Here is a 20735-nt window from a genome sequence, read left to right on the forward strand (position 1 = left end):
AACACGACTACTCTCCTCTTTATCACATGATTTAGAGAGTTTCATATCTTGATTATTTACTATTTTTCACCCTTAAATCGGCTGTTTTTACATCTACTTTTATTTACTTATCAGCCACCACACACGTGCAACTAGTGAGGACGTGTCGCTCATCCTAGTAGTACACATGTCCATACCACTCCGCATGTCCTACCAACTGCTTGCTCACAACACCTATAAAAACCAACCCCAGAACTACGTTGGTTTGATTCCAGTCTCACTCATGCATACAGTACTGGATACGTAGACATCTTCTTACTCATGAAGAGCAGCCATTTCCATCAACCAAAATCATCCCCTTTCTTCATCTAAATTAGAGCTAAGTCACTTGGTGTAATGTCATGTTAATCCCCTAGGATAAAAATAGACATTTACATCATCTATCAGGATGCGCTTGAGAAACTTTGAATCTGTTGTAGTATCCCACGTATATAGGGAGAGGAATAGAGTGGCTAACTAGCTGGCTAAATCAAGTATTGTAATGGTAGTATGAATCCTTGTGAGAGTTTAGGTACCTTTTGTAGCGTTTCTCCTCGTGTATGAGCTCAATGTAATAGTGGAGGATGATCCTAGGGGAATGATGTACCAAAGAGTTTGAGTTGTTTTAAATTAATATAGGTTGGGGTATGCCTAATCCCTAACTGTTTCAAAAAAAAAATATTAAAAAATTAGAGAAATCGTGCTGAATAACATTAAACCTATAGAACTAATTTGTTTCTTAGAACGGAACATTCTCCATCAGTGAAACCAGATCATATACAGCAGCTCCCCTTTCTTCTTCCACTCTAGACTTGGTCGTTGCGCGTGTGTAATCATCATATGGTTGGCAAACATTATCATCAACAGCTCTAACAGATTTGAGAATATAGTAAGGGGCCATTTGTTTTTGCCTCTTATAAGACCTTGAGGTCTTATAACCTCTTATAAGATGTGGCCCAATGATTTTGGACATTTTTTTGGTTTGTTTTTTGCCTCTTATAAGAGGCATTCTACTAGAAATGTCTTATAAGAGGCTCCAATTCTATAAGTACCAAAATTGGATCTACTTCAATTCTATAAGTCTTATAACTTGAAAAATGACTCAAACACCCCCGTCCATATACCCCTAGCATCATTTCTCTCTTCTCTTTTTATTATCTTCTTCTCCAAATAACTCTATTGCCCTAGCCACCATCGGCTATCACCACCACCACCACCAAACTATTAAAACCACCACCACCACTACTGCCACCATCATCACCACCACCACTACCACCATCATCATTACCTTCACCACCACTACCACTGTACTATTAAGACTATCACCACCACCACCACCGTGCTATTAAAACCACCACCACTTCTACTACTACCCCCACCACCATCACTACCACCGTGCAATTAAGACCAATATCATCACCTCCACCACCACCACCACTGTACTATTAAGACTATCACCACCACCGCCATTGTGCTATTAAGCCATCCACCGCTTCTACTACTACTACTACTACCACCACCACCACCGTGCTATTAAGACCAATATCACCTCCACTACTACCACTACCACCACTACCACCGTACTATTAAGACTATCACCACCACCGCCACCGTGCTATTAAGACATTCACCGCTTCTACTACTACTACTACTACCACCACCACCACCGTGCTATTAAAACCACCACCACTTTTACTACTACCACCACCACCATCACTACCATCGTGCTATTAAGACCAATATCATCATCACTACCACCACCACCACTACCACCGTACTATTAAGACTATCACTACTGCCGCCACCGTGCTATTAAAACCACCACCACTTTTACTACTACCACCACCACCATCACTACCATCGTGCTCTTAAGACCAATATCATCATCACTACCACCACCACCACTACCACCGTACTATTAAGACTATCACTACTGCCGCCACCGTGCTATTAAGACATCCACCACTTCTACTACTACCACCACCACCACCATCGTGCTATTAAGACCATTAGTACGGTTGTAGTATAATCTGGTATTAGTCTATCTTGACTATAGGATTACACTAGTACACTTTGTGTGTATTGAACAGGACCAAGTGAGGTTGTTTCTCCTTATACTAATTATATAGGAGAACAAACGCCTCTGTTATTATGGATGTTTGTCCTCCTAATCCGGATATAATAACGGGTACTTACATGCATTGTACATTGCTTTAAATCATCAATGAGTGAGATTCATTTGTGAATCAACAAACTCGATGGATTGGGTAATGACATTGTATGTAAGGTGTGCTGTTGATTATAGAAGGAATCCGTGTCCCGCAAGAAGTCGGGTTGATGATGTCCCCTTGAGGAGCTCAAAAAGATTGTCATGTAAACCCTGTAGGTGGATTTATTCCGACATGACAATGAGGTTGAGTGGTACTACTCAAGGACATAAGAAGTTGATTAATGTAGTTGTCAGTAACTTGACTTAATCAACGGACATTCGATATCTTAAACACGGGAGATCAACGAGCATATAATATGGAGCCTATAAACGCCGACAATTTGGGATTAGGGCGTAGTGCAATAATGGCCTTTAGTGGAATAAGTCATTTGTTGACGGACTTGGGCCGTGTGTTCGGGGTGAACATGGGAAGCCCAAGCCCGTCAGGAGGCCCAACCCTAATTTCTTCTTATGGTCCCTGTTGTAGCCTATAAATAGAATACTCTTTCTCTCTGGCCAAAATTCACTATTCAATCGGTTTTGAAAAGAGACAAGAAAAGTAGATCTAAATTCTTTTCCCCGATCTTGAGAGAAAAGAAGGGGTTGGTAGATCGTTGTCCACACAACATCTAATCTATTCTAAAGGAATACAACAAAAGATCAAGAGGTTGATTTCGGATTTCATAAAGCTTAGATTCTCAGAGTTATCTAAATTGGATTCAAAGGTATGTTTTCCAATCACAAATCGTGGACACCCATTAATTCCATCGGCTTTAGGCGTGGTGTTCAAGGGTTTTGTAGAAATAGTCATTACGAATAACGGTTCCTACATTGGTATGCATGTAATTATTTTTATTTTTTTTTCGAGTAGTCTTTTTACTGTACTGGATCGCGAGGCACTCTTTATATAGGGCAATTTAGAGCGCGTGCACGCTCTCAACTATTTGCAGCCAGCTGGAATTTTTCTAGTGAGTTTCCAGTGGTTCAAGTAGTTGGTTGTTCAACTCGTATGCAACCTAGAAGTGAAAAAAAATCGACAGTACTGGATCAGTAGGAAAACATAAAGAAAATTTGAACAAAACACAAAGCAAAATGAAAACCAAAATAGAGGAAGGGGTAGGAGTGGGGGTGGGGGGGGGCTGTCTGTGGAGATATTCCAGCTTGTATCACAGCTCCATTGAGTCTTTAGGATGGCAGCAGCGCCAATTGACAATCGTACTTTTGCACGTGTAAAGATCCGGTTTCTCACACACACTCAAATACGGCCGTTCAAATACCTCGCTCACGTGCACGTTTCAATATACTTGGAGTGAGGGTCATTCCAAACCTAAAGTCTAGAACTCAAATTGAAAACCAAACAAAAATTTCTCTAGGAGGAACTTATGTGAGCAAGATTTTACTTTTAATTTTAACCAACTTACTAAGTTACTTGATATGCAAGTACTAATATTAACAAAAGAAATAGAGAGAACTATAAGTGGAGAGTTTTTAGCTCATCTTCCTAAATCAACTTATCATGATATAAGAATGTGAAATATATTAAGTGAAAAACATATTCTACTTTATGTTAGAAATGATTTTTATTATCAACTACAATTTGAAAACACATTACAAGATTAACTTAAACAAAACCAAAAAAAAAATACAAATATGAAAACTTTCAACTCCATAACAAAACTTAACTAAGGAGCAAAAGTTATGTCTTGCCCATCAAGCCTCCTTTCTATAGCAAATGAGAGTGCTCTTTTTTTTTTGCATCCACGTAAAATTCAACGCTCCACTACACTCTTAAATGTGGAATCAAGACTTTCTTCTTTTTTTTCTTTTCCATATGACTTTGTGTTACATAATTTGTATCCAATTGTCAAGACTTGCCCCAAAATTTAATTTGTAATTACCTAATCATGCCACCTAATCCCTTTTTACCTAATCAAGCCACCATTTTGGACTTTGTGCCCTAATTAACAAGACTTTGTTCAAGCCACCTCATCAAATATGATGACTTTTGTGCCAAGTTATGTACAAAAGTCTTTCATACAAATTTACGTGTGTTGAAGTCAGATGTGTCGAGCTTGGTCACCAATTTCTGTGGGTCCACATAATGGGCCCCTCATGCTTTGACAAGTGGCGGATCCAAAAGTTGACTTTTTACAAAGTCTCACCTATATGTAGAGTTTGTCGCCCTGATCATTCTGATGGTTCAATTTCTGCTATTGGAGTCCAGGTCTAGCAGATACAGGCTTCGGAAATTTGATGCTTTTTCGGCACTTTGATCCTGTTCTAACTTGGAATGGTCTTGTTTGATTCCTTAGGCTTTAGTTGGGCTTCATTTTGGCTTCATGTAGACACCCTATTCTGTGCTTAAATACTGGCTTTTATCCTCATTTGTACGTTGATTGCTCCAACCTGCAAAAGCACGAAAATACAATTATTTCATGATTATTAAATACATAATTAACAAAAATGCTACGTCTCTATGGGGTTTTATATTACAGTTTTGGGTGCTTATCAGCCACCACCAAAGAGATTTGTGGTGGAGCTAAACTCTTATGCTAGTGAAACCTCGATCCGAGAGGACTTGGTGTTCACTAGGGGATTAAAACAATTGATTCGATACTAACTAATAGTCAATCGATTCAAGTGTATGGATTAAATCCCTTCTAATATTTTCTATCATCATTTAATTCACTATTTATCTAATTGTTTTCACATCATATTACTCTCACTAGTAAAAGCACAATTCTAATCTAGACTTGCATTCAAGTAGTGTACAACTAGAGTGGTAATTAACACTACTCCTCCTCTTTATCACATGATTTAGAGAGTTTCATATCTTGATTATTTACTATTTTTCACCCTTAAATCGAATTGTTTTTACATCTACTTTTATTTACTTATCAGCCACCACACACGCAGTGCACTAGTGAGGACGTGTCGCCATCCTAGTAGTACACATGTCCATACCACTCGCATGTCCTACCAACCTTGCTTGCTCACAACACCTATAAAACCAACCCCGAACTACGTTGGTTTGATTCCAGTCTCACTCATGCATACAGTACTGGATACGTAGACATCTTCTTACTCATGAAGAGCAGCCATTTCCATCAACCAAAATCATCCCCTTTCTTCATCTAAATTAGAGCTAAGTCACTTGGTGTAATGTCATGTTAATCCCCTAGGATAAAAATAGACATTTACATCATCTATCAGGATGTGCTTGAGAAACTTTGAATCTGTTGTAGTATCCCACGTGTATAGGGAGAGGAATAGAGTGGCTAACTAGCTGGCTAAATCAAGTATTGTAATGGTAGTATGAATCCTTGTGAGAGTTTAGGTACCTTTTGTAGCGTTTCTCCTCGTGTATGAGCTCAATGTAATAGTGGAGGATGATCCTAGGGGAATGATGTACCAAAGAGTTTGAGTTGTTTTAAATTAATATAGGTTGGGGTATGCTAATCCCTAACTGTTTCAAAAAAAAAATATTAAAAAATTAGAGAAATCGTGCTGAATAACATTAAACCTATAGAACTAATTTGTTTCTTAGAACGGAACATTCTCCATCAGTGAAACCAGATCATATACAGCAGCTCCCCTTTCTTCTTCCACTCTAGACTTGGTCGTTGCGCGTGTGTAATCATCATATGGTTGGCAAACATTATCATCAACAAAATTTTAACAGATTTGAGAATATAGTAAGGGGCCATTTGTTTTGCCTCTTATAAGACCTCAAGGTCTTATAACCTCTTATAAGATGTGGCCCAATGATTTTGGACATTTTTGGTTTGTTTTTGCCTCTTATAAGAGGCATTCTACTAAATGTCTTATAAGAGGCTCCAATTCTATAAGTACCAAAAATTGGATCTACTTCAATTCTATAAGTCTTATAACTTGAAAAATGACTCAAACACCCCGTCCCATATACCCCCTAGCATCATTTCTCTCTTCTCTTTTTATTATCTTCTTCTCCAAATAACTCTATTGCCTCTAGCCACCATCTGCTATCACCACCACCACCACCAAACTATTAAAACCACCACCACCACTCATACCATCATCACCACCACCACCACCACCACCATCATCATTACCTTCACCACCACTACCACCACCGTACTATTAAGACTATCACCACCACCACCACCGTGCTATTAAAACCACCACCACTTCTACTACTACCACCACCACCATCACTACCACCGTGCAATTAAGACCAATATCATCACCTCCACCACCACCACCACCACATCACCGTACTATTAAGACTATCACCACCACCGCCATTGTCTTTATTAAGACATCCAATCCGGCTTCTACTACTACTACTACTACCACCACCACCACCGTGCTATTAAGACCAATATCATCACCTCCACTACTACCACTACCACCACTACTACCGTACTATTAAGACTATCACCAACACCGCCACCGTGCTATTAAGATATTCACCGCTTCTACTACTACTACTACTACCACCACCACCACCGTGCTATTAAAACCACCACCACTTTTACTACTACCACCACCACCATCACTACCATCGTGCTATTAAGACCAATATCATCATCACTACCACCACCACCACTACTACCGTACTATTAAGACTATCACTACTGCCGCCACCGTGCTATTAAAACCACCACCACTTTTACTACTACCACCACCACCATCACTACCATCGTGCTATTAAGACCAATATCATCATCACTACCACCACCACCACTACCACAACAGACTATTAAGACTATCACTATCGCGCATTACGTGCTATTAAGACATCCACCACTTCTACTACTACCACCACCACCACCATCGTGCTATTAAGACCAATATCATCACATCCACTACTACCACCACCGTGCTATTAAGACCACTACCACCACCGCCAATTAATATAGTTTCCTAAAATCGATATTCTAATTATCAAAATTGATTTGAAATCGAAAATCAAACTATACGCTTGTTTCAAATTAATCTATTCAAGTTAAATGTGATGTAAAATAGGGTTATATTTGTCAAATAACCATCTATAAGATGTCATGTATTTGTTTTTTCTATTTTTACAAGTACTTGTAAGAGAAACTTAAAATGAAAAACAAACCACTTTATAAGACTCTCTTATAACACATGTCTTATAAGACTCTCTTATAATTTAACCCAAAAAAACAAATTGCCCATAAGAAGACATGAGGTTTTGGTAATTGTCAAAAGCAATGGGATCGTCATGCCCGCTTATCTGGATGAAAACTTCAAGGCTGATTTTTTAAAAGCACCCGAAATTGCTCTTTCTGTTAACTTAGATCCTTCTTCTCCTGAAGGTAAACCAAACCTTTCACAATGCTCGTTCAAATCAATGGCCACCCAAGACACCACAAGTTCATAACAGTTTAGAAATTCCATCTTTCCTTTCGATTGATGGCTTACTTGTGTATGACAAACAGGGTTCCAAATTCTAACGATGGCCTCTCTTATATCTACTATCTAGAAATTAAAAATAGAAACTATCTACTATCTAGGATCAGAATTTGGAACTGAGTTTAAATTGGCACTAATTGGAAATGGTAATTGAAATCTTGTTCATTAAACAAGAAACCCAATAAACTGAAATAAAATAGCAGATATTGAATTATTGAAATCAAAATAACTTAATGATGAGAAGTCCTACTCAGTACATCACATTGAAGACTTGCAACATTCTTAAAAGTCATGATCTTAGGGGCAACATCATTGGAAGAGCAGAATGTCCCACACCATATCCATTGGGGCACATTACTGTTCACGAAGGTAAACAATAAGATCGGTCCACTGCTTGGAGGTATGCATGGTTTGTACACAACAGGACCTTGTCAAACTTTCTGCATATGCAAGCGCAGTATTGCAATTCCATGCCATGTGAAATAATTTTAAGCCGGGAAGTGCACAAACTAAAGAACTGCGCACATGAAAGCAGGGGCAGGCAGCTCAATTTCCATGTCGAAGTGCACAAAATATCCTTTAATGGAGGACTAATCAAATGACATCTCACCTGCGGTGGGACCAACAACCACATAAAACTCATTTAAGAGTTTCAAGACTCGGTTTGTGTCAGATGAACCCACCATTTCTTTGATCCAAATATATTTGGTGAGCGGACCTTACCTCAAGTAACACATTGTATAAATATAAATGAAAGCTTTTTGAGGCCATCTTGGCTGCAATTCAAGAAAAAACATTTTCTTCTGAAGTTTTGGGTACTACACTGAGGTGTGAACCTTTTATTAATCGAAAGCCTTTTGACGCCATCTCCTCTGCGATTGAAGTAAAATCAATTGCTTTTGATGTCTTTGGTACTTTGCTGGGGATTGACGAAAATTTTGCACTATCATCGAACAACAAATCTCCATCACCACTAGAGATGTTATCCCAGCTATCCCCGTCACAAAACCAAGTTTTATTAGAATCCACTGGTTTGGTAGATAAAATTCTTTCAACTTGAATGGTCTCCTTATAATATCGTTTTTTCCTTAAAGCACTACATAGCAGGGACCTGCAAGAATTACGGTGTCTTGAGAAAATCACATACTTCCTTTATACTTTATACTTCCTACCTACAGATCTTAACAAATAGTGTGAATGTAGGGGGTTCAGAGCTGACTGACCTGCAGTTTTTGGAAATGGCGGCTTTAGCACGTCCAGCAGAAAGGCCAAGCAAAGATGACAAATTTGCAACATCACACGGTCCTCTAAGTTCACTTACAGATGCAGCAGCACTGGAGAAAATGAGATTTTTCCCCCGCGTCCATTCAACTAATAACTACAATTAAGAGGTAACTTTGATGAACGTTTTACTTCTCAAGTTATAATTAAAGGATACAACGGTACAATAAAAAATAAACCAACTTCAATATCATACAAAACTTCCATATAACAAAAATATTGATGTATTTTCACAGCTTCCAAGAGATAGTTTCAACTAGTGAACCACACAACGGTGCTTGGAACATGTTGCACAGACAGGAGATTTGAATGTCCACAAGACTGGCGTATATCAAAGTTTTTTTTTCAAACTCATGCTTTACATACAATCTGGGTTTTTACCCCATTAATAAAGGTATGATGATGTATGAATTGTAGTACAATATTAAAGGAGTTGGGGTGTGAGTCAGTTTTAAACGAGCACATAAATTTTTAAAAGCACGATTTTTTCCAATGTTTAGTTAAGGGCAAAATGCACCCTTAAGGCAGCACTGCCTCCTAACGCTTGAGAGGCCCAATTGGCTGAATAAAGAGTGTAAAAAAAACACACACACACACAATATAAGCTATTTTTTTAATAGAAACACTTGTTAATCTAACCAATATGAAGCATTTCAATCAATCAAGATATAGATAATTTATGCTATCGTGAGAACTGCACTAATTTTAAAGTTGATTAGTTCTTACTTCTTAAGTAAATAACTACATATCAAAGTACACCATAAGGAACTAGTAGGAAATATAAAGGAGTCGGTCTTGAGTCATAACAGCATTAACACTAATAAACCCTAATTAGTCAAATAGTACCAAGTCACATATATGAATATCCAAAAACATCAAAATATTCAAAGAAAATTGACATGTCTAAGATATCAGTCATCATCATCCTCTCCAAGGAGGACATACACAGTATCTTCCTCTCCAACTTCCTTATCCTCCTGTTCAACCTATTCTTCTTTTTCCATGTCTTCTTCACTTTCCAGATTATTATCTCCTGCATCATCACTCTTTCATCCAAAATCACCCTTGCCTTTGATATGGAAGCCTGTAATCTAGTACGGTTTTGAGGGTTCTCCTTTCAGAAAGCTTTTGCAACGTCTCCCCGGGTTATGTTATTATCTTCAGTTCTTCACCTACCCTATCGCTGGATGCATCTTGTTCCATCCTCACAACAAGCCACTCATTAGAGTATCACGTCTTTAAATAGTATCAAGTATATCCTGATGGTTGACGCGCTCCTTAAGGATATCGTTGTATCTTTTTTACTCCAGCCTGTTTCTCTTCTTACTATGGATATGATAATTTATAGTAAAGAAATAATCAACCATATGAAATTGGGATACAAGCGTAAATGTTTAATCAACTAATCAGTTCCATTTACGCGTTGTACTACTTACTTGCTTGAAAAACTCCAATTACACTCACATCCACATGGAGTCATGGACTACATGCAAGGCTAAGAATGTGTACTGCCAAACTTTGGAAATTTGGGGTCGAAGCTCATAGCATTTGAACCACTTAGCTACATTAAATATATAACATAAATAATGAACTAATAACTATGTTTCTGAACTGATGAACTAGAATACTATATAGGGTATATATATATCTGATGCCCATCAAAAGCATTCTTTTAAATAAAGAAATACATACTAGGTGCTTTTGTTTTGATGGAAAAATATATTGTTCCAGCATAGCATATCATATGATATCTCTTATGATATGATATGGTATCATATCATATCTTGTCTGCTTTCCTTATTAGTATTATGTCATGAGTTGTAAACAGTATTATAAATACAAGGTGATGGGAGAATGAACACTCAAGTTCTCTCCATCTTTCTCCATCTTCTTCTTCCTCATTTGTCCATAATCTTCTTATTACTCTATTATTTAATAGTGGTGACAAGTTAAGAATTACAACATGGTATCAGAGCAGGGTTGCTCGTCAATCAAGAAGATTTAGGGTGAGTCATCAAGCCCTATAACCACCACATAAATCTGTCTAGATCTAATGGAAATCATGTCAAAGATCTAAAGAAGTCTTATTCAAAGTCGGGTGATTTTTATTTCTTTAAGCAATGCCATCCATTGAGGATTTATCTGTTTCTTCTCCTAATCCACCAACAGGCAGGGGTTTGTTGTCACATGGTACCCACACAGACCATAACCCACAACTATGTATCACTACGGTGAAGCTTGATAGGTCAAACTACCTAGAGTGGAAGATGTCTGCTGAGATGTATATCGGCAGATGGGGATTTGATGATTACCTCACTGGAGTTCTTTCTAAACCAGCTCCAACAGATAAGTCATACAAGAAGTGGCACTGAGAAAATCTCATGGTGAGTTCCTGGCTGATCCACTCTATGCAACCTTCAATTAGCAAAGGTTTCATGCTTTTGAAATCTGCAAAGGAGATCTGGGATGCATTGAAACAAACTTATTCCTAGGAGGGGAATTTCGGAAAACTCTATGATTTGGAGAAGGAGCTACTGGATATTCGGCAGGGGGATTTGTCGTTAATAGCCTATTACAATGCCTTACGAAGCAAGTGGCAAGAAATAGATCATTATGACGACCCAGTATGTGCAGAAGATGTAGCCTCTCTACATTCTCGAACTGAGCGGAGTCGCATATTCAGATTTCTTGCTGGACTTAACTCTCACTTTGAGCATGCAAGAGTGCACATTTTAGGGAGGCAGCCAAAAACTTTGGCAGAAGTATATTCTTATATACAGGGGGAGGATAGTCGACATTCAGCAATGCGTGTCCAAGAAACTCATGATCAATCTGTTTTTTCCTCCAGCACTGCTCAAAAGACACCTTCAGGTTCAAAGAGATTTGGTGATGATAAACAACCATACAAGAGTCAACAACCTAAATGTGATCATTGTGGTCGTAATGGCCACACTCGTGAGGGTTGTTGGGACCTACATCCTCATCTCCAAGGAAATATTTCCAAACAAGGGTCCAACCCTAAACGAGGTTCTTCTACGCAGTTTGCAAATCCTACAACAAATGTTGGATCACAAGAAATCACAACTCCTTCGCCAGATTCCGAGTTTTCTGTTTCAGACTTGGACCGACTTCGTCGAATGATGGCCCAACTTTCTGGACAGTCTTCTACATCCACTTCCACTTCTACATTTGCTCAAAAAGGTATACCATCCGCATATAATGTCGCATCCACCTCATCCAACTCCTGGATCATTGATTTAGGGGCGTCCGATCACATGACGGGTATGTCTTCTGTGTTTTCTAGTTACAATATCCTTTCTGGTCGTGATACAGTAAGGATAGCGGATGGAACTTATTCCTCTATATTTGGGAAAGGCAATGTTAGGGCTTCTCCATCCTTGACCTTGTCCTCAGTCTTGCATGTTCCAAAATTTGCCACTAATCTCTTGTTTGTTAGTAGCCTTACAAAAAATTTGAACTACAGTGTTACATTCTATCCTTCTTACTGTGTTTTTCAGAATTTGGAAACGAGGCAGACGAATGGTCGTGAAATCGGTGGCTTGTATTTGTTTGATCCCACAACACCTTCCGCGCATCAAACTAGCCTTAGTAGCGGTAGTCATGTCAATAAAGACCAGCTCATGCTCTGGCATAATCGTCTAGGTCATGTTCTCATGACAGTCTTAAAGAAAGTACTTCCCGCTTTTTCATCTATGTCAATTGATGATTTCTTTTGTGATAGTTGTATGAAAGCCAAACATTGTCGAACCATCTTTCCACCTAGTGAAAATAAAAGCACTATTCCATTTAATATTGTGCATTCTGATGTCTGGGGACCTTCCCCTATTACTTCATTGTTTGGATACCATTATTTTGTGACTTTTGTAGATGATTATACTGGATACACTTGGGTTTATCTCATGAAGACAAAAAATGAGGTGATTTCTGAGCATAGCATCATCCACCAAACATCATGTGTGTCGACCCCTCAACAAAATGGGAAAGCAGAAAGGAAAAACCGTCATCTCCTAGAAGTTGAACGTGCCCTTCGTTTTGGTATGAATGTCCCCAAACAGTATTGGTTCGCATCTGTCATACTAGCATCATATCTTATCAATCGCACGCCATCTCGTGTTCTTGGTTTCAAGTCCCCAATATCTCTCTTGTGTCCTGATCATCATACTTATCGTTCCACCCAAAGTCTTTGGCTGTGTTTGTTATGTCCACATCCATCACCCTCATCGGGATAAATTGGATCCTAAGGCATTGAAATGTATCTTCTTGGGATATCCTTCAACTCAGAAAGGATACGTGTGTTACCATCCAGGGACTCATCATCGGTTCGTATCAATGGATGTCACATTTGTTGAGTCTGTACCTTTCTTTGATGTTCAGATCCCTCTTCAAGGGGACCATGTTACTGTAGAAGAGGGATCCATTCCTCTGCCTATGCCAGTGCCAGTACTTGAGCCTAATCAAGAGGCTGAAATTGACACGAGTGATACTACTTTAACAGTGCCTAATCAGGAGCCTGAAATAGACAAAAGTCGTACTACTTTAAAAGTGTACACAAGAACTAAGAAGAAAAATCAAATCACTGATCCACCACAACCCAATCTGCCTTCCAATCCTAACCCAAGTAATGTTTCTGTCTCTATTGATGTTCCTACCAGTCATGTACCATCTGATATGGACAACAAACTTGTTGCAGTCCGCAAGGGTCTGCGTACAAAACATCCTATAGAACGGTTTGTCTCATACAAAACTCTGTCTCCTAAGTATAAGTCTTTTGTTAGTGCAATATCGCCAATTTCTATCCCTTCTAGTGTTGCAGATGCACTTAGGCAGCCACAATGGAGGAAAGCAATGATGGAAGAAATGCAAGCACTTGAAAAAAATAAAACATGGGGCCTTGTACCTTTACCAAAAGGTAAGAAGCTAGTTGGGTGTAAGTGGGTCTTCACCGTGAAATATAATCCAGATGGTTTAGTGAATAAATACAAGGCACGGCTAGTCGCTAGAGGATTTACTCAGACATATGGGATAGATTATCTAGAGACTTTCGCACCTGTGGCGAAGATAAAAACAGTTCGGGTACTTCTCTCTTTGGCTGCAAACATGTCATGGCCCTTACATCAACTGGATGTAAAGAATGCATTCTTGCATGAAGACTTGTCAGAGGAGGTCTATATGAGGTTGCCACCTGGTTAGAAACTAGCAGAGAGTGACAATTGTGTGTGAAAACTGAAAAAGTTGTTGTATGGACTAAAACAGTCTCCCCGGGCTTGGTTTGAAAGATTTAGTGAGGTCATCAAAAAGGCAGTTTACTCACAAAGCCATGTTGACCATACCTTGTTTGTGAGATGCACACAAAGCAATATTACAGCATTGATCGTGTATGTGGATGATATTGTCGTGACAGGGAATGATCCATCAAATATTATCAAACTGAAGACATTCTTGGCCCCTCACTTTGAGACTAAAGATCTTGGCCAACTAAAATACTTTCTAGGAATTGAAGTTGCTAGATCACAACAAGGAATCTTCATCTCTAAGAGAAAGTATGTATTAGATCTATTATTAGAGACTGGTTTTTGGGTGCCAGACCTGCTGATACTCCTATAGATCAGAATCATCGCCTGAATCATACAGATGGAGATCCCGTCCAAGACACGGAGATGTTTCAACGACTAGCGGGCAGACTAATCTATCTCTCACACACGTCTTGATATAGCTTATGTTGTTAGTGCAATTAGTCAGTTTATGCACTCACCACAAACACCACATCTTGAGGCAGCACAGAGAGTGCTGAGATACCTTAAAGGCTCTCCCGGTCGTGGAATCCTATATACAAAAACTAAACACTTTCAAGTAGAAGTCTATAGTGATGCAGATTGGGCAGGATCTATCATCGATAGACAGTCTACCACAGGTTATTGTGCCTTTGTGGGAGGCAATATTATTTCTTGGCAAAACAAAAAACAACCTGTAGTTGCTAGATCCAGTGCTGAAGCTGAATTTAGAGCAATGGCACATGGAGTATGTGAGCTTCTGTGGTTGAGAATATTACTTGGTTAGCTGGGAATTCATGTGTAAGAACCAATGAATCTTTATTGTGACAATAAAACAGCTATCAGCATTGCACAGAATCCAGTCCAGCATTACAGAACTAAGTACATCGAGGTTGATCATCATTTCATCAAGGAAAAACTTCAGCAGAAAGTGATTTGTACCCCATATGTTAGCACAAAAGACCAGGTTGCAGATGTGCTCACTAAAGGGGTTGCCAAGAGCTGCCTACAAACTGTGATTGGCAAGTTGGGATTGATAGATGTCTTCACACCAACTTGAGGGGGAGTGATGGAAAATATATTGTTCCAGCATAGCATATCATATGATATCTCTTATGATATGATATGGTATCATATCATATCTTGTCTGCTTTTCTTATTGGTATTATGTCATGAGTTGTAAACAGTATTATAAATACAAGGTGATGGGGGAATGAACAATCAAGTTCTCTCCATCTTCTTCTTCCTCATTTGTCCATATAATCTTCTTATTATTCTATTATTTAATAGTGGTGACAAGTTAAGAATTACAATATGTTTTTCTATGCCTCACAGCAAACTCTTTTCCAAATACGTATTTCACTTCATTACAAGAGGTCCGTTCACCCATGCTCTTGTCTTGTAACTTATTATCAGGTATGAGCCTCAGAATGCAATCAAGGAGGTCGTCCACAACTTCACCTTGCTTAATGTGTGGATTGTCAAGGTAAAAATCAGGTTTCAGATAATAATAACCAGTTGCATGCAAAGGCCCATGTGGTTTGCAATTCTACCTTTCATCAGTGATATCATAAACATTCCCGTACTACTTTTCCATTGAAGGTTGTTTTTACTGCCTCATTTGCCCTATCCATAACCTCATAAAAATATCCCACTACCCGTTTCTTCTTACTATCAATTAATGAAAGAACATGAAATAGTGGAGTTGTAACTTAGGGCACACATCACATCATTCCAAAAACATTGTGCTAACCACATGGATAAGCTCACGCTTGCCCATCAATTTGGGATCCAATTTGGGATTTTCCTTGGGAGGGTTATGTTATGTTAGCTTTAGGTATGGGATCTTATAGAGCTGCTTTATTTCATTTGATCACTCATGCCAATTTGAAAGCATTATTATTTTTAGGACGATGGGATCGGCCCATGGATTTTCCTTCCTTTTGCTGCATTTGTAGATTTAGAAAAGATGCATTATATAAATTATATAATACACTAATATTAGCCTACCCTCTCTGGACTAACTTGACCTTTTTTTTTTTATCTAATTCCAGGAGGAGCACTCTTCCAGTAAGGTACCTTTCGGGTTAAGCTATTGAAGTATGAGTTCAGATACTTAAAAATAAGAATCTTATGTGAAAAGTAACTTGCCAACATTTACATAGCTTGAGTGGCTATCAGTGATAACTTGAATGACATTATGGCCTCCAACCTTCTAGACCATCTTGTCTAACAGCTCAAACATCTTATTCCCGTTTTTACACACTGACGCATCAATTGATTCCAAAAAAGTTGTTTCTTCACTAGAAAGTTTATCAATGATCTTCCTCTTCTACAAATCCATCCATCAGACACAAGCAAACACCCAGTCTGCACCCATTTTCTCTACAATCCTTCTGAAGTAACGAATTTTCTCTATAATCCACCTCCTTCTGAAGTAACGAATTTTTCAGTTCATGATAAATAGGGGGCTTCAGTCCTGGTCCATATATCCCAAAAGCTTCCATCATGATGAAGCTATCCAATCATGGAATCCCAGCTTGATAAAACCACCTAGCGATATATTGGCAAGTGACTTGCCTTCTTTCTCTGTCTAACATATTAGGCACTGTAGTTTGCTCCAACTTCTTTTGCTTTCAATCTTGTACTACACCTTTAGGATTACTAGTCATGAAGGCATCAATTGGACCTCTTGTTTGCGGCTTTTTTCTCCCAATTAAATGCCTCCACTAATACCCACACCACCAGGTATTTTGCTACTGGCTCCACTAGTCCCAGCAGCACCGGATCTTTTATTACTGGCTCCACTAGTACCAGCTCCACCTCTACCTACCAAATTTACATCATCACTTTCTTCAAGAAGAACATTTTCATTGGCCCCCGAATTTGAAGCGCAAGAGTAAGCATTGCCAGCCTTCTTCTTTTTCATAAATTCAAATACTTCAGACTCACTTCTGGTGGGATTTTCAAACACATACAATCATCACCACTCTTTTTTACTCTTGGACTGACAAGGTGTAGTTTATGTTGATAAATCCCCCCCAGTTGTCTTCTCACAAAACATGCATGCTACATCATTACCATTTTCTTTTATCATTCAAATATGCCCGCCTTGGTCCACCTAATTGAAGCTGCCCCGCGTGACCACTGAAAAGGCACCATAGCCTTGCCTCGCCTCACCTTGGCTCGGAGCCCCATAACTACACTGGAACTTAGAAATTATGACATCCTACAGATCGTCATTGTTGTAGTATATGATACAGTAAGAAGTACTATATCATTGGAGTTACCAAAGCATTGAATGTGTGAATGTCCCCAGAATATCTTCAGATTAGGGAATGTATCTCTGCAGGCTCATGTAAGTCTCCAAAAATGATCCAGTGCATCTCACCATATCATATACTCCAATATTTATAAAGTTTCATAGAAACATTCAGTAGAGCTATATGATTCACTGATGCTATACAAAAGTTCTATAGCACACTGTTCTGAATGCTATAATGTTTACAGCCTTGCTATATCTTATATTTTTCCATCCTTTATTTCGTCAAAAGTCAGGTAAAGCCAAGAACACGCTAATCACATGCATAAAGGTTTGATGGACAACATTGGTGTTTTAACATGTGATTAACAACTAAATTTTTAAAGGATAAGTATCCACAACAACTACATAATCTGGGTTTGATGGACAACTTTACATTCTGTTTGGGAGATCCTGGTTCATTTCCTCAGCACTAGCTCAATTCATTAGAACAAACAGTGTTTCTGAAACCCTTCAACATTCTCTTCACCTACCACAAACAACCCAAATCATCAAAGATTAACTTTACTCCCCATTCCTCTCTAATGAAAGACAATATCTATGATTCATCTCTTATTTCTTTGTTAAAAAATCAAGGATTTGTAAATTCATATAATGGGCCTTCACATGACCATGTGAGACCAACTAATGGTGATATCTCCCCTGGGAAAGGTAAATGGAAACCTAATTATTCTTCCATGTCTCTTAAAGCTTGGTAAATAGAATATAATGACACACACAAAAACAAACCAATCAAGAGAAAGCAGGATGAGGTGTCCCGCTACTACAAAGATCGAAAAAAGTACATGAAACTACAAAGCAGAAGTTCCTAATTAAAACATCAAAGAGTCCCGTCTATACACAAAATGCCCCAAAGGTAAATTTCTCGTCTCATTATGCACCACAGACCCAAGGAATAAAAAAGGTTTTGAGAGACAGGATGGCCTTGTCCATAGCGTTCACCTCTCCTTCAAAGTGCCTTCAATTCCTTCCTAGCTAAATGCCCCATAAAATCGCAATACATCCGTTCTTCCCTGAGCAAACTCTCAAATTACCCAAGGCAATCAGCTCTTTCACTGATTTACAGAGTTATAGGGTATAATCAGTAGAGGAGCTCCTTGTTATATCTGATGAATCAGACATTTTTCAAATTGATTAGGTCGATGTTCATTTAAAATCAGCTTAACTAAGAAGGGAACTGCACCATAGTTCAACGTGGTCAGACTATCAGTATCACAGTTAACACAGATTCCAAGTTGACTTGGACAACAAGTTAACTCAATCTGAACCGAACGTATTAAGAAAACATTTAATCAGATAACCCCTTATAACAAGAAGTAAATTCTCTCACCTTGGCATTCAAAATCATTTGCCTCCTCGTTTGAACATCCGCAACTAAATGTGAATACGTTATCTCAAAATATATCCCACGCTGCATATTCAAACACCCCACATTATAAAAACAATAAACATTATATTAAAAAGTAAAATGCACCAAAAAACTACCTTCATTGCAGCTTTCACTATCGGTAAATTCAAACGAAACGGTAACTTTTCCGAGAAATCAATAGCAATCAAGTCAACCTACACAAGAAAATTGTTAATACAAAAATTAAAAATGTACACGTGACTAAAAAACAGAAAAGCTTACCACAGCAACTTTACACACGTGATCAAACACATGCTGATTCAAAGGCTTAACCGCAACTAAATCGTAACTTTTCAAAACCGGGTTACCCGAATTCAAACTAGCTGCCTGAATTAAACTGTCAACCGAAACAGTTAATCTTGTGTACTGTCTAAAAGGAGTGTCTAGTGGGACACGTAAAAGGTCACGGTGGAATTTAACTGAGGCAAATAAATTAGGAGATAAAGTAAGGATTGATGAAAGTGGTGCAAGTGAAATAGAACAAGAATCGGAATCTGACACGGCAGTGGCTTTTATTGAATGGTTGTATGCTATTCCAGTGTATCCTAGTTCTATTAATTTTGTTACTAGTTTTATTCTAGTTTTACGTTTTGTTACTGGGTGTTTTCCTTTTTCTATGGCTGTTGTGTATGGGATGTTTAAGTCGAAATAACCGTCGTCCATTTTATGGGGTATAGTTTTTCGCTTGGTCATTGAAAATATTGTTTGTAGGGAGAATGATAGTTACAACTTACAATGCAAGTCTATTTATATTTTCTAACTGCCGCTCAACGAGTGGCAGAAAGGAAGTTGTGAGCCCTAAAGCATGTGTAAGTTCGGTCGGCCCATATAATGAATCCGGCCCAAGTTGCTCGTTGGTTTAAAATTTAAGTTGTACGGAGCGGCTCAAGACATTTTGGGCCTTAAGCGAAAGTTTCTCATATCAAATCAAATAAAATAACTTTTGTTTATCATGTTATTGCAGTGTATCAATTTCTTTAATCGGAATGTTGTGGAGTTAGAATCAATACAATATACAATGAAAACTTTAAAGTATTTTTTTTATATATAAAATTAAAGTGTTGAAAAACTTTCAAAATTTAAGAAACTGAAGATTAAGATATTTATGACTTAATTTTTTATTTAAAATTAGAAAACTGTAGTTTAAAGAAAATAAATTAATAACGGCTCAATATATATATACAAGACTTAATTAAATTCTTTATGCAATTTTGAACATATGGAACATCTTGACAAACCCGGTGTAATGATAAATTTATAGTCCACTTAATCCATTAAATAATTTTTTATTCAATCAAAATAGAAAAATATGATAATTAAGTTTTTTGGCAAATTCATGCACATTCCCTCTATAGAGAAAATAAGCAGTAGCACATAAATGATAGTTACTATAAATTTATAAATTTTGATGTTAAACACTTAAATCCATACTTGGTTAGAGGCTTAGAGTAATCAAAGTAGCCCACAACCAATTGAACTAAGTGATTCTTAACTTTTTAAAGTTCGCTCACAAAACTATAATTAATTTGGACAATGCGTTGGGGACTTTGTCTTTTATAAGGCTAAGTCTAATGGTGCGGCAAAACACCAAATATCACGGACATTTTGATCCAATGGTGCGTCAAAACGCTAACCCGCCAACGCTATCAATATAAGTTTACTTATATATAGCACCAGTTTTAACGAGATAGCATCAAGTCTACACGCCACTCAAAGTGGCGGGTAAAAGAAATCTAAACCACATGCCTTTGAGAATGGCGGTTGGAGAGTCCAAAAAAAAAAAAAAAA

The 20735-nt window shown here is 38.1% G+C and overlaps 1 protein-coding gene across 2 annotated transcripts; it reads right to left on the reverse strand.

Annotated features, from left to right (window-relative positions):
• Positions 1–7754: 7754 nt before the first annotated feature.
• LOC147488270 (protein GAMETOPHYTE DEFECTIVE 1-like) lies at positions 7755–19719 on the reverse strand. Of its 2 annotated transcripts, XM_086572613.1 has the most exons (5): positions 19170–19719; positions 19025–19102; positions 18870–18950; positions 8869–9023; positions 7755–8756 (listed from the first exon to the last, which is right to left on the reverse strand). In XM_086572613.1, exons 1-5 carry the CDS (start codon positions 19638–19640, stop codon positions 8429–8431), a joined length of 1113 nt encoding a protein of 370 aa, XP_086428739.1. In that variant the 5' UTR covers positions 19641–19719; the 3' UTR covers positions 7755–8428. The 2 variants fall into 2 exon arrangements, with proteins under 2 accessions (XP_086428739.1, XP_086428740.1); XM_086572614.1 differs by lacking the exons at positions 7755–8756; positions 8869–9023 and adding an exon at positions 17800–18008 and having other exon boundaries at positions 19170–19683.
• Between the last annotated feature and the right edge of the window lie 1016 nt (positions 19720–20735).

This window comes from Coptis chinensis, chromosome 7 (genome assembly GCF_015680905.1).
Source record: "Coptis chinensis isolate HL-2020 chromosome 7, ASM1568090v1, whole genome shotgun sequence".
Taxonomy (NCBI): domain Eukaryota; kingdom Viridiplantae; phylum Streptophyta; class Magnoliopsida; order Ranunculales; family Ranunculaceae; genus Coptis; species Coptis chinensis.

Excerpts from the sequence above, each read along its gene's own strand:
- LOC147488270 (XM_086572613.1), bottom strand. The coding sequence starts at position 19,640 with ATGACCAAGCGAAAAACTATACCCCATAAAATGGACGACGGTTATTTC. Across the intron at positions 19,103-19,169 it reads ACGTGTGTAAAGTTGCTGTG|GTTGACTTGATTGCTATTGA; the intron begins GTAAGCTTTTCT and ends TTTCTTGTGTAG. Across the intron at positions 8,757-8,868 it reads GCCATTTCCAAAAACTGCAG|GTCCCTGCTATGTAGTGCTT; the intron begins GTCAGTCAGCTC and ends TAATTCTTGCAG.